The sequence below is a fragment of the Sparus aurata genome, chromosome 5, assembly GCF_900880675.1.
Source record: "Sparus aurata chromosome 5, fSpaAur1.1, whole genome shotgun sequence".
NCBI lineage: Eukaryota > Metazoa > Chordata > Actinopteri > Spariformes > Sparidae > Sparus > Sparus aurata.
The window spans coordinates 28,875,207-28,890,336 of NC_044191.1; the positions used below are offsets into that span (position 1 = coordinate 28,875,207).

Sequence of the window (15,130 nt, forward strand, 5' to 3'; positions counted from 1 at the left end):
GGCCACAGCTGTTAAAAGACACAAAATCACCACAGAGTAAAGGCTAAATAATAGAACGAAGGTTGCTCTAAGGAAGGTTTGCAAATTGCGGGGATGAAATATTTAGTGGATAAGCTCCTCCGCCGTGTGGCTGAGGGGAATGTTAAACACACGCCAATGTTAAAATGTTGCATCGCCGAACATAATACTTACGTCAAGAGATATTTCCAAGAGAATTTCCTCAAGTAGATGCATGAAGAAGCTAAAACAGCAGCTGCTACAATGATTCCCTGTTCTCTCTGAGTGTGATTGAAACGCAAGTGCTCCCAAATCGATCAGGAACTTCTCCTGCAATCTGTTACCATGAACTGAGGGATGTGTGTAGCTCTTTCTGATCCCTCAGCATCCTGACCAGTGGCTGCTATCACAGGAGGGAAGGAAGGAAGGAAGGAAGGAAGGAAGGAGAGAAGGAAAGAATGAAGAAAAGAAAGAAATGAAGATATATAGGAAGAAAGAAAGAAAGAAAGAAAAAAAGAAACAGGGAAAAATAGAAAGACATGCAGAAAGAAAGAATGTAGGAAATAAGACACATAGAAGGAAATACAGACAGAAATAAGAAAGAAAGAAAGAAAGAAGAAAGAAAGAAAGAAAGAAAGGAAAACAAAAGAAAAAAGAAAGAACGAGACAGGGAAAAAAATTAAATAAATGAAGAAAGAAAGAATGAAGGAAAGAAAGACATAGAAGAAAGAAAGACAGGAAAGAAAGAAAGAAAGAAAGAAAGAAAGAAAGAAAGAGACAGGGAACAAATTGAAAGAAATGCAGAAAGAAAGAATGAAGGAAAGAAAGACACATAGAAGGAAATAAAGAAAGAAAAACGACAGAAAGAAAGAAAGGATAAAATGTGCCTCCATCATGTTATTCAATTAAAGCTATTGCTGCTGCTGATTGCTTTATGTTACTTGTTGTAATTGGAAGCTGATTCATGAAGTATAAGATCACCTTCTCACTGTTCCTATGACAAACTCAGCCTCACATCTATTTCAGTCAGTATGTTTTATTAATAATTTCTACAGGGTATTTTTTTGATTTTGTTCTTTTTGATCAACACAAAAGGCAGAGCTGTCACACCGAGGTCAAGATTTATTCGTTTTTTCAAAAATAATAAATCATATGAGAATATTTCAGACTCACAGCTCAGGCTCATTTTCTTTTCATTTTAAATGCTTGCAAAGGTTTTTACATTCATGGTAACTTCCAAGTGCACAGCCATATTGGACTATATCTTGGGATACATTATAATAAAAAGAGCCATTTTAACAGCACAGCGGTGATTCCTACAGCATAATTAACCTGAGAAATAAGTATCATCACATGAGGGGAGAGGTTACCCTGGGGTGAGAGAGACAGAGGCTTCTTTTCATAATCATCAATTTTCATCGAAGTCTATTCACTTCTAACCCATCGTTTCTTCCTCACACTGTGGGGGTGAAAAGAAGGAATAGTTCTTTATACATAGCAGTTCTATTTCTTGTCCATCACAAAACAAAAAACAAAGGAAACGGGTCTTATTTGCGACTAATTTTTAATCTTCACAGTTAGCTTTGTTTTTGCATGCTTTTCTTAATGTTATTGAGCTCCCCATTTGTCCCAGCTTGACAGAGATTTGCCATGCTTTTACTGCAGGTTAGACGCACAACAACAACAATTTGAAGAGGCACTAATCAGCGACAAAGAGAAGGATAATATGCAGGCACTGCGAGAGGAATATTAGCCACTCTTTAGTCATTCGGTTCCATGTATGAATTTAATTGAATCCCAAAGAAAGACCAACAAATGTTCGGAGTATTAAGGGAGACTGTGGCAGGAATAGTGTATAACAAGTGCCTTAATTCCCTCAGAAGTAATTATGCTCTCTGATTAGGGAATTGTGCCTAAATGTAATTATGCGTTGCTTTAAAGATTAATTTTGTCGGTGATGGCATGCTGCGTTATGTTGGTGTCTCACCACATTATCCATAATCACTGCTCACTATCTCCACTGTACTCGTGGAGAGATCCCCCTGGTATGGAGGACAGCCTCTCTCTCTCTCTCTCTCTCACTGTGTGTGTGTGTGTGTGTGTGTGTGTGTCTGTGTGTGTGTTGAGCAGTCAGTGATGTCAGTAGTGGTGAAAGAAGTAGTCAGATCCTGTTCTAAAGTACAAGTAGCTACAGTTCAGTCTATCAAATGACATTAACAATGTGGTATTTGCATCAAAGTGTACTAAAACGCAAGCACTTATTATGCAGGTCAGTTTCAGGATAATAGAGATCATATTACTCATGTGTAATGATCACTTTAATGTTGTAGCTTGTTAGTGAAGTTGATTTTTTTCACTTTACATACCGCTGGATAGTCTAGAAAAGTGCATTGTCATGGATTTGCTTGATTGTATTGTGTATTGATAATATGAACCTGCAAAGTACCTTGCAACTAAACTTTTTCGATGTGGAGTAAAAATGTACAAACTGCCATTGAAATGCAGCTGAGTAAAGGCCGCAAAACATGTAAATACTCAAGTAAACCCTAACCCTAACCCTGAACAATGAACGGCCCATATAGACAGAATGAGTGATAAAGGAAATATAACAATTCACATCCCAGATTTGAGTTTGCAGAATCAACTGACTAACACACCCACACACATACGCACACACATAATCAATAACCAGACAGTGTAATGAATATGTCTATAAGTGAAGGGATGTCTTTCATGAGGCCAGTTAAAATCCATTATGCATGTATCATTAGCAAATACCACTTGAAAATGCTTCTAATTAATCCAATTAGCTGCACGCTTCATTGATGGGAAGGTAGGTTGCCAGGCTGACGCTGTGCCGTACTGGTGCACGGGAGAAAAAAAAACAAAACGAAAATGAACAAGCAACCAAACGCGGGAAAACAAAGGAGAGGACTGTGAATGCAAAGAGATGATAATGTAAAGAGGCTTTAACTGCTTCTCGCGTTTGTTTTCGCCACATATATAGAAGGTTCAGACAAGAAATCCGGAAGTGAATACAGAAAGGCAGCAGGGCTTTTCTCTGCTACACAGGGACGGCAGCCACAAGGAAAGACATATCCTGAATAAATATGAGGTGAAAATAATGTAGAGAGCAGGTGCAGTGAAATTCCCTGGTAAATCCAGGAATTATGTAAATCTACTCTGCTCGTTGGAGCAGAAATCATTCCCCCTTAACCCGCAGAAGCACACCACACAGGGGTTCTGTTTTAACTACTTACCCTACTGACTCCGCGTCCCCTGTCTTCGCCGTAATTTGTTCCCAGGATTTCAAAGAAGATGTTGGGGTTTGTGCCGTTGTCGGTGAACTCCAGGAAACTGGTGAGGCCGCTCACTCCGAACTGCAAGGAGAAGACGGAACGTTTTAATACGACCGTTCATTTCACCATCGCTGGTAAAAACCGCGGTGCTCTTAGCCATGATTGATCCCTAATCACTGTAATCATGTCAGTTCTCATCAATGCGGTGGTATTCGTCTGGCTTTAAAAAAGACCTCATCAATAATTCTCCCTGTACAATTTGACATCAAATTGTGTTTTTATCCTTTGCCAAGATGAGAGGTGACAGCTGCTCATAGCGCAACTGAGACATGAATCATCTGTCCGTCCCTTATAAAGTGATTATCATCAGTAAGCACAGGCACTGAGTAGGTGAATGTTCGGGAGAGATGGAAATACATGTAATTTTATTTCATTTTCTTCTGGATATGTTGTGCCCTTGGTGGAAAAATCACGATTTAGTTGCAATGTTGTTATGGAAGTAGCAGGCTTGGGGAAGAGATGGTGTGTTTGGAGTCATTGGACATTTTTCGCTCTAGGCGCGTACGATGTCCTGTATGGAGAGGTACATTTTCCCCATATAAGTATCCACATATACACAGACACACACTCGCCGTGTTAGTCCCTAACCTTTGCCCTGCCTCCCGGTAGTGTGACCTGTCAGTGAAAATGACACTGCGCCGGCTTCAGGGGAAGGGGAGGTGTTAGTCTCCTTTACTGTGATTCATGCTCTGTGTGTGTGTGTGTGTGTGTGTGTGTGTGTGTGTGTGTGTGTGTGTGTGAGAGTGTGTTTTCACCTGTGTGTATGAGTGTGGGGTGTCCACAAATGGACACATAAATATACACGCGTATATAACACACACCTTCAAGTCATTATATCCACATATATTGTCGTGCATTCATCATCGTGACACAGTAATTAACCATCTGTTGAACACGGCGTGATGAAAAAGAAATGCGCAGTGAGGCAAGCTTTTGGCTACGTTATGTCCTTTTGTTCAACCTTATATACACCTATCAGGCATAACATTATGACTGCTGACAGGAGAAGTGAATAACAGTGATTATCTTTTCATCATGGTACCTGATATGTTAGGCAGCAGGTGAACATGTTGTCCTCAAAGTTGAAGCAGGAAAAAATGGGCAAGCGTAAGGATTTGAGCGAGTCTGAAGGGCCAACAATGGGCACGTGAGCATCAGACCTGGACCACACAGCAGCGGAAGAAGGTTGCCCTGTCTAATGAATCACGTTTTCTTTAACAACAGGTGGATGGCCAACACAATATTAGGCAGGTGGTCATAATGTTAATCATTGGTTACGTATGATAAAAACAGCAAATCGGCACGTGAGCTAACAGAGTGTACCGTAGATAGTGTGATGTACGTGTGTTTAGAAAGTGGTTGCATTAGTATGTGCTTTATGAATCTATGATACCGCTCACAAATGCTGTTAATGTTTCATATGTTATTTATTGTAATCCAATTTCATAATATTATTCCCCCGCGGTCAACCAAACGCACACACACGTGCGCACACGCCGCCACCCTCAATAAAGTTCCTGTTTATTTGCTTTCCTCGAAAGCCCGGGCCGAGGGTGAAGCCCGCTCGGATACTGTTCACTGCCTTTCATAATTATTCAGTTAATTGGTGTTGGCAGTTCCGTATTGGCACAATCCATTCGCAACAATTACCGTACTTTTAATTGCACCTGATATTAAAAAAAATATAAATTATGAAAGAAAATAGGAAGCCACTGGGCCCGTGGGACCAAGTGAAAAAAAAACAAGAGACACAAACAAGAAAGATATTTTTTTGATGTTTCAAAGCTCCCTTAAAAATTAAAAAAACAAGATGAAAGTGAACGGCTCTGGGTTTTAAAATAACAGCAATAATTAATCTGGAAGAGTTCATATTAGACTTTGAACGAAAAAAGGCTCTCGGGCACCAGCTGGAGATCTCGAGCTGCATTGCAGGACTTCCTTCGCCTCAACGGAGATCAATAACTTTGGTAATGACATCCTAAATATAAGTGCTTCAGTCGCAGATACTCAAAGGATGATGAATAGCAGTAAATGGACAGTTTAGTGACGTGTACCCTTCAAACAGCCCCTCACATGAGACACCGGTTGATGAGCGTGACAGAAGTTTCACCTGCTGCATTTTGATTCTCCGCTCTGATTTTGTCAATGAACGCCGAACAACAACATCAATCGAGCTCCTCATCAACAGCTGCAAATGAGTATTTATCATTACCATAATGGCCCTGCATACCAAAACGCTGATTAAAACACACAGGCACGATCGGTAAGTAAAAGCACACTGCAGATACACTGTAAAAGTGGAACCGATGCCAGGCTGTTGAACTCGACTCTATTAGTGCTTAGGGCTCTTTAACGCGGCTCCGTCGAGACAGACATCCGACTTGGTGCAACAGCCGGGGCTGGCTGATGAAAGCGTTGCCAAACCCTCAGCCTGATCTCCAGGTGAAATGCAGAGATAGATATGAAAGCCAGTGCGCTGCATTTATTATTGTCTGACACTAATCCTAAATTAGCATTTCATTTGGCTTCATCACTCAGTCAAACTGCCATTCCTAAAGGAGTTTTTTATTTATTTTTTAATTTTTTTTATTGCTGATATCAAAACAGAGGGCTTCGATCCAAATGGATTTAACAGTGATGAAAGTGTCGCCAAACTCCAGCCTGAACTCAAGGTGAGACGCGGAGATTCATAAAAGCACGGTTGCAGGATGAATTCCCCCCGAAAAAGTCAAGTGTTCAGGAACCGTGCAAAACTTGTTGATTGATGCGTGTGGAGTTCTTCTAATATATGCGTTCCTTTGAATTCATGAGCTCTCGGGTCATGAAGTCTACTGAGCTCAGACAGGAAAACTTTCGGTCGAAGTAATGAACGAAGATTGGATTTCAGTGCGATAAGAACAATGCAAAATATAAAATTGACTTAGACTCATTCTTCATCCCTGGAGGGGATTTTAAGCTATACAAAGAGATGTTATTAAATAAATGAATTTTGCAGTGACTGCATCCTGCCTTTCAACTAGAGTGTCTCAGCTGAGGAACAATAGTCGAGCCAGGTCTCTAAAACTTCCCGTAATGAGCACAGTGTCTTGAAATGCAAATACACATCACGATGAAAAGTGCAAGAAATGCGTTTTCCCATCGCTAAAGAACACACGAGACGCACCTTAGAATAGGAAGAGATCTGAAATTCTACTTGTGTTTTGTAGTTAGGTTAGAGGACGGGCATTTGTTTTTCAGCTGTAGTAATCAAGAATCAACACAGCGCTTCAAAGTCACGCAAAGATGTTTTCTGCTGTGAGTGAGGGCTTTGTTTTTTGGCTGAGAACAATTTTTAGAATTACATTTTTTTGTGTGTGTGTGTGTGTGTGTTATTCACCGACAAAGTATTTATGAGCTATTTTCAAACTGGCACGCGGCACAGTTACATGTACAAGCGGCACGCAGCGGTAGGACGCCACAGGAGGCTGATGAAACAGATGGACGGTCGTCAAACTGAGATTAGGGTCAGGTGACTCCGGGTCGTTGAGATATCAACATCTCAGATTTAAATCAGGGAACATTGGAGAGACGTTTTTTTTTTCTCCTCTCTTTCAGTCTTTCGTGCGTGTTTAATCAGGGCCTGTAGGAGATATTGAGAGATCTACTTTTTCGGATTGTTCCTGTATGGTGAAAGAGAACGTGTCACTGAATTATAAAAAACCCTGCATACTTCTTAGTATTCTGCTCTCTAAGAAATAGAAAGAGTTTGCATGTGGGTGTCTGCGCACACATACATACATGAATAATGATACTTAACAGAGCTTTTACATCAACATCATGTTCTGAAAATTGGCATCTCGCCAAATCTCAGGCGGCCTGCGTCTTGGAATAGCATCTTCCTTCTTGTCCATGCATATGTAAAGTGTGTGCCAGTGCGTGTGCTTGAATGACTTGAGGGGAGAAGCGCGCGTGTTTCGTTCCGAATTTTCGTACCTTTTTGACAGTATCCAGCATGCTCTTGCCTCCCTGCCACGGCTTGGAGTTCTTCCTGATGCAGCTCAGACTGGCCATGCTGTGCCACTTCCTGTCCTCCAGCTTTCTGTGGAAGGTGTTGGCCAGCAGCAGCACGGTGTCATAAATGTAGCGGTTGGTGATCTGCGGGAAAAAAAGGGAGAGACGGAAAGGAGATGAGACGATGACAGAATCCCCTCCACCTCCCTTTTCTCATGCTGAAGAAGCTCTGTAAGTGGCGCTTTTCAGTTGCCTTAATACAGTCTGTGACGAGAAGCTGATACTATAGTTTTATAAACACCCAAACGACCAATGTGCTTCAGTTTGAGAGTCCACTTTTTATTCTTGTTTGATCAAGCAGCTTGGAAAGATGGGTCCACGCATATATTGGTGGCAAATGGTAGAAATAGGCCAAATGTTGGACTCTGTATCAAAGTTAAATGTCTCTCTTGCATTCATATCCATCAGCACTTTGATCAAAAAAAGAAGAAAAAAAAAAGTTGAGCTTCCAATCTTCCCCTCCGCCGTCTGCCCAGCTCTCTCAGATCCAACAGTATGCAGTGTTCCCTGCACCTGTACTGTATTACACTGGTAATTTTACTTCAAACATCGCTCTCATTTGGCATATTTGCACATGTGTGCTCGCACAGAAGAAAAGCTTTGAGGACGACGTTAATTAAAATATATTGATAGGTCCTTGGCACCACGGAAAAAGACAGAGAGGGGGGAAGAGAGATAAGGAGAGGAGTTTATTCAGTCTGTGATCGATCGCTGTGTGATTTACTGATCCTCTCGTCTCCATGTTAATGAGAGTATAATAAATTGATTGACTACATGATGATTCCGTGCACACACAAACACAAACACACACACACACACACACACACGTGCACGCACAAACAGCAGGTGACACGTAGCCACTTGCGTTAACGCGCGCAAGAGTGGAATAATTCCAGGGGAGCAGAAGCCATTAGCTCAGTAACAATGCCTTCCATACATCAAAAAGAAGTAGGGCCTACACACTCACTTCAGACACAGGCTCTGACGCATACACACTTGCACCGAATGCGTTGTATTTACTGCAAAATAATAATCCTGGCATTTCTACCGACAAGTCAGTTAATGATAAAGGTTAGTCTGCGTCTTCGCCGTGAACGAAAACATTTATACTGGCCTCGTTCCAATTCAGCTCAAAAAGCTGCGATTTATTTATCAACCTTCAGTGATAAAAATAAGAAAATCGTGAGATGAAAAATGTGAAAGGATGTTCAGTGTGAAAGAAAACATATTGCCATTATACTACAGAGGAAGAAACTAATTATCACCCCGTCACATTGACTAATTGATGTGTGCAATTTTATTTGGATGGGGGGAAGAAAAACTATGAATCCACGGCCAGAGGCATTGCATCAGAAGCAAGACTCAGCAACGCCCCAGTACCGGGGTCCATAACACACTGATGGTTCTCTTCTACGGGCCCGCCATGTTTCTACACTAGCTGAGAATGGACAGGAAAAAACACCAGCCCTGGTTTTTTTAGCAGCCACCATGTGGGAGGGTCAGGACTTGCACGCTTGACCTTTAACATACATTGTAGGGCATTCAGCAGAAGCTTTTGTCCAAAGCTACTAACAGTAATTCAAACATACATTCATACGCTGATGGCGGTGGCTGCCATGCAAGGTGCTGACCAGCACGTCAGGAGCAGTTTGGGGTTTAGTATCTTGCCCAAGGACACGCAGACAAGGGGAATCGAACCAGCAAGCCGCTGGCTCTAACCCTGAGTCTTGAAGTTAAGCAATATGCACCTTGAAACAGCTTCAAAATCATGTTGACGGCACACCGTCTTTTAATTCGGAGCTTACTCTTCGCTGTAGTAACCGCAAACTGCAGCTAACTGTAGCTGCGATTAGCTGGTTAGCTCATGTGACAATATTGTTACAGAAACCTGGGATTTGTCTGTAAGACAGTGGTGTGGCAATTGACAACTGGGGGCGTGGCAACAAAACACACAAAATGGCAATTCATGCATGATGTCGCTTTAAGGTTCCTTGTCAAGCAGTTGGCCAACAGACAGAAAAGACAAAACAAAAAGGCCTACCATCATGTTTTCTCTCGCTTTCTTTCCAAGTGTCCTCACATTTATGTCTCGATCCTTCACTTGCTCTCTTTGCCTGTCATTCTCTCTGCCTCTGTGCTGTTTCTCAGAAAATTAAAGGGAAAATCTACGGCTCTACGGGGAGCTAGAATGATCAGTGGATGCTGCACTCCGAGCGAGCATTATATGTGTGTGTGTGTGTGTGTGTGTGTGTGTGGGAGTGCTTGTGTGGTCAGCCTGAGTTGATATGCTTCACTGCAGTGTGAAATTGGGCTTCTGGGCCACTCTCTGACCGCTGAGCTGATCTGCTTCCTCTGTCTCTCTCTCTCTTTCTCTGTCTGTCTGTCGTTCTCTTCCATCCCTTGTTTCCTCTCTCAAATTCAACCACTCACTCCCCCCCCCCACCCCCACCCCCGCGCACGCACATACACGCATACACACGCACTCACGCAGGGATGTAGAGCTGAACATGTGTACAGCGTGTTTTAAACCGGGCGCGCACAATGCTCTCGCTCTTCTTTGTCGGCTGAACAAAAACACATTGTCCTTGACTGAAAGACTCGCACACAGACACACACACACACATACATTAACGCATGCATGCTCCGGGCCCCTCCACAGCAGAATGAACACACACAACCGGACTCAAACGAATATGAATCCGTTGGAAGGGCCTGATTCTTGATAATAGCTTTTCACACTTGAGAAGCACTTGATTCCTATTAGCACACACAGGGCGAGTTTTATTTACGTACATTATTCGAGGCGTCGGAGCCCTGCGGGAGTTAACAATGTACGCATTTTGCATGTTTTGCATTCCGTAAGGTTTAAACTAAACATGGGTCTCAATCAACTTCCTAGATAATCCCCTCAAATAAGAAAAAAAACAAACAAAAAAACATTTAAGTATTTGGCTGATTTTAACCCTTTTAGGCATATTTTTTTTTTCCTGTTTGTTTTTTTATTTTATTATTTTATTTCATTAAAAAACTCATAAACACTTATTACATCCATTCACTGATTACAGCGAGCAAAAGCCGCGAGCAGAACTGTCTCAGAACTTAAAAGGGGAGATATCCACATAAACATTAAGACCACGTTCCCGTTTTCAATGCATTTCCAAACCTTCATCAAATGCGCTCCCCCTCAGGGTCTTATGCATCCACATAAATCAACAACACATTAATTCAATTTCATATTTTTGTCTTGACACATAAATAAGAGTGTGTTCCCTTTTTTCTCCACGCTATTTGATGGCAGCGTGATGACTCACATACACGCAGAAAGAGATAATAATTGCATACATATTGCCACCCCGGGGGACATATTAAAACAAACAAAAAAAAAACAACAGGAGGGGGAAAAAAAAAAAATCACGTCATAAGTTGTGAAAATGTGAAGTGCTGAAGTAAACAAACTGTGTATTTTTTTCTGTGACTATACCGTAAGATGAATTGTTTGTTGTTCTGGTTCTTGGAGTTGTTTTTTTTTTTTGCTTTGTTGTGTTGCATATTCATCACCAGTGAGTCCTACGTACGGTACAGGGTAGGCGTAAGGGCTCACATAAGGATTGTTTGGAGTCACTGCATCCAAATGAGCCTTCACAGTGACAGACAATCAGTCACCTAAATGAGACGTGTTAAAAAGACGCAAACCCAATTATCGGAATAACTGTTGGCAAAGTATGTTTCTGAAATACCGCAGTAAAGACTTTTCTTTAGGTTTAGTTTCCACTATATTTTTTTCTTGGCACAGTGCTTACAGTACTCATGCTCTGGTTAGGTTTAGGTGAAAAGTTGGAGCTGGAGACCTTGTTAAAAATATCCAGTGATGTAAGGCTTACAAATGTTAAAATGCGATGGCCCCTTGTTCACAAATATCCAGTGGTGTCACACTTACAAATGCTGACACTCACTCGGCAGCCTCGCTCCCTCTAACTCCCCCACCATCCCCTCCGTCTCCCGACACGGAAGTCAAATTATGAACATGTACTGTGCACTTGATACTTTTGTTAGACATATCAATATGGCAGGCAACGTCCAATTTGACACATATCTGTCAGTTTCAGAAATGTTAACTGCTAACATTTTATCCAGATGACGGGTTGGAAGAAAAACACCTACATCCGTGCAAGTGACATCATCGATAGCAAGCCCAGCTGTTTCTTCTGAAGTTTGTTCCTTATAAACTGTAAAACTGTGTTGTGCTGATGATGAAGGTTTTTTTTTTTTTTTTTTTCACAGGGGGCAAAGTTGTCCAATAAAGCGGTCGGCCATCAATTGACTGTATTCCCACTGGGCAATCTCTCTCCACTTCAAATAAAAGCAATGGCTGAACCTAATTAAATGATGTCTTGATCTTCAGAGGTCTTGATTTAGAGTGAGATCATTTTGTTTTTCCTGATCATCCTTCATGTTAATTAAACTGCAGAGGGGACAGAATGCCAGCGACCGGGCCAACGACAACTCCCTGGTGGCGCTTTGGCTATTTGGACGGCACTGATGTTATTGATTGAAGCTTTTTTTGGGGGGACTGGCGACCGAGCAGCTTTCCAGCTCACAGCGATAACTATACGCTCTCAAACCTTTAAAGCGAATAAGCACATTGACACCCGAGAACAGTCGATTCAAATATGTGGATCTGAGTTAGAGAGATTGAAAGACAAAGCTTGGATGTTACCCGTGTTCCCCATGTTGCATCGCCATATTTCTACAGTAGCCCAGACAAGACAAACTGCACACTGACTCTAGAGGGAGCCTTTTCTTACCGCACTCGACCTTTAATGAGGGTAACGACTGTTCCTTAGGTCACCCAGATGTTGTCATTTTTTTAAGCCTACCTACAATGCACCACGCTCAGCTTGAAACACTGTTTGTATATTAGTACACACATAATCCGTACAAGTGTTAATGGCTACCTATAACAGCAGTGTTTACTTTTGACGCTTGTTCAGCCTCAGCCTATGGATAAGTCACCGAACCGACTCACCTCCAGCTGCTGAGACTTTGGGTTTTTGGGGTCACAGAGGGAATTGTTTATCCTGTGGTTGTGCTTGACACAGCGCTGAGTTGCGTTCTGCGGCATGGGAAACGTCTGGCGCACCAGCGTCAGCCGGCCGATTGACTTCATGACTAACTCCTGCAAGTCGTAGTCGGAGATCTCCTGAGAGGGTGGGAGGAGGAGAAGGGCGGGTGGTAGGGGGGGCAGGTGGAGAAATGGGTCACGGAGAGAAGAGAAAAAAAAAATCAATGTGAGAAACTCCATTATGTCATTTATTGTTGCAGAAGACTTGCAGCCAACAGTTTTGACAAGAAAAACAAAAAAATACAAAGACAAGCAACCACACAAAATGTGTTGGATACAAAGCTCATACAAGTCCCTGTAAAAACAAAATGTTACTGATTTAAAATAAAAAAAAGAACACTACTTGTTTTGTACGCTTGACTCTTCCCATTATCACCACAGAAAGCAGGGGGGAAAAAAAACACCGTCTACATCATACTGCAAAAATAGTTACTAGTTGTGAGAGGTGCATGTCGGCAGATGGAGGGAGGGAGAGAGGAGAGTAAAAGCGTGTCCGAGCGTGTGTGTGTGCATACGTGTGTGTGTGTGTGTGTCTGCATGTGTGTGCTTGCGTGCAAGCATGTGTGTTTGCACGTACTCTGCATGTCCTTGCAAAACCTTGGGGAGGAATCATTGCTAATTTTAGCCCTAGGACACAATCTCTCCCTCCCTCGCTCCGTCCGTGGATCTCCATCCATCCTCCGCGAGTGCAGAGGGTCATGTGGTGACGAGATGAGAACTGACGTTTATCGTCCCTGGTGGAGGTAACACTGCCACCAACCGAGGCAGCCTTTGCTCCCTTTCCATAAGTGTGCAGTGATTGCTGGTGTTTGTGTGGGTTCATGTGTGTGTGTGTGTTCATATGTTTTTATGAGATTATTTTTTAAGCCCCACGATCACACACACACACACACAAAAAACCCTTTTGATTCCGTTTCATTTGCACATGGCAGCTTGCACTTGACAGGATGGATGCGACTCTGCCTGCAGAGCATGCACATGCATAAAGAAGTCATCATAGGCACTTTATATTAGTGAGGGGTAACATTATAGGTACCGCCGGCTCATTGGCTAATCTCAATGGATTTTATTTGAGTGTAATTAATGTTCATTAAGACCTGTGAATCCTCGTGGGATGTGATCAATGGCGATTAGAGGTAGTATTATACCGGCATCATTACTATAGCTGTCCTCATATGCTTTAATTAGGTTGATGTATAGCCTCTCGCGCTATATGCACAAATATGCACTAGCCTTTTAAATCAAACTGATGCTGTCTTGGTCATTTTAAAGCAGGCTTGTCAGATTCGATATATAAAATGCACATTTTGAAGAAATTTGAAAGATGTTGCTTTTACACTTTCTCCCCCCTTGATGTCAAATGTATTGATTTTCTTAAAATAGTGAGTTCTTAATCTACAATGCATCAAAATGATTGTAAAAAGATGATCCCTTGAGGAAGTGCTAAATTCTTTTCACAGGTTTAACCTTGTATGAATGCCCTGTACCTATTTTTCTAAAAAGTTCAAGCAAGGAGCCTATTCGCTGGCATCTGGGGGTAAAACGTGGCAAAAATCCCAAACAGTTGCTTACATAAAAACCCTGAAGGGAACTGACTTACAAAGCCAACAAAAAAAAAAGATGCAGGACAGAGAGGAAAATGCTGAAAATTGCTAAAAAGGCAGATCTGTCGGCCAAAAGAGAATTAAGATTCACAGCGGGCAGTCAAGGGCATGCAGAGTACCCCACTCAAAAGATCCAGCTCCAGCTAATAGATGCACCGATGCACAGGCACACACACGAAAACACTCTTAAACAGAAAAGATCGTTTTGAGATCGGTCCCCTCATATGTGTCCATCTTTCATCCTTTGTTTTCATCCTTCCCGTTAGTCCCTCCGTCTCGGGGGGACAGACGCAACAGACTTCACCCGGTGTGACTTTCAGTGGTGGCGCGCTCTCAAAGCTGTTAGCCTTTTTTTTTTTTGTAAATAGCTGAGACTAACTGAATGTGTCACATACATGCACATACTGACATGGAGAAACGCACGGAACCACACACGCTCTCGCGTACTGGCAGGGTCCTGGGAGGGAGAAGAGGCCGCCGCGGGGTTGACATTCCCTTCACGTTATCAGACTGCTCTTTTTTTCTCGCCCGACATCCCCTCAGGCCACTTCCTGTCAACGTTTCACTGGCCTCTTCAATCAAAAGGAGCCGTAATAAATAACATGAGAACTCTCTCTTTGAGTCTAATTTGGGCCATTTTGATACATATAAAAAAAAAAAATAATAATGATAAATCGCCGGAAATCATTTTGTTCGACCTTCACAACAAGTATGTGATAATTACCGCTGATTGCGTTATTAGCAGCTCCAGAAAATCTATCATCACGCTTAGCAGGCCTCGTATCCGTCTGGTTTTCCGGTGACCTATTCAATCATTCGGTCCTCGTCAGCATTTTAGCATCAAAGTGCGAGTTTATCCACCTTTTTTTTTTTCCAAGCTGAACAATCGATCACGGAATAATTTAGTACCGAGGATGCATGAGTCTGCACGAAAACCACCAGCTTTGTGAAGCTGGGACCAAGAAAAACAGCTCCCATCCACAGTGAATCACGAGTTG

General features: G+C 42.2%; 1 protein-coding gene across 3 annotated transcripts in view; it reads right to left on the reverse strand.

Annotated features, from left to right (window-relative positions):
* grid2 (glutamate receptor, ionotropic, delta 2) overlaps positions 1 to 15,130 on the reverse strand; it is a 494,495-nt gene that overhangs the window by 149,228 nt on the left and 330,137 nt on the right. For all 3 annotated transcript variants that reach the window (XM_030416162.1, XM_030416164.1, XM_030416165.1), the window contains exons 6-8: positions 12,433 to 12,606; positions 7,329 to 7,490; positions 3,258 to 3,377 (exon numbers count right to left, since the gene is read on the reverse strand). In XM_030416162.1, the coding sequence (XP_030272022.1) occupies positions 3,258 to 3,377; positions 7,329 to 7,490; positions 12,433 to 12,606 (456 nt within the window). The remainder of the gene's footprint in view (positions 1 to 3,257; positions 3,378 to 7,328; positions 7,491 to 12,432; positions 12,607 to 15,130) is intronic.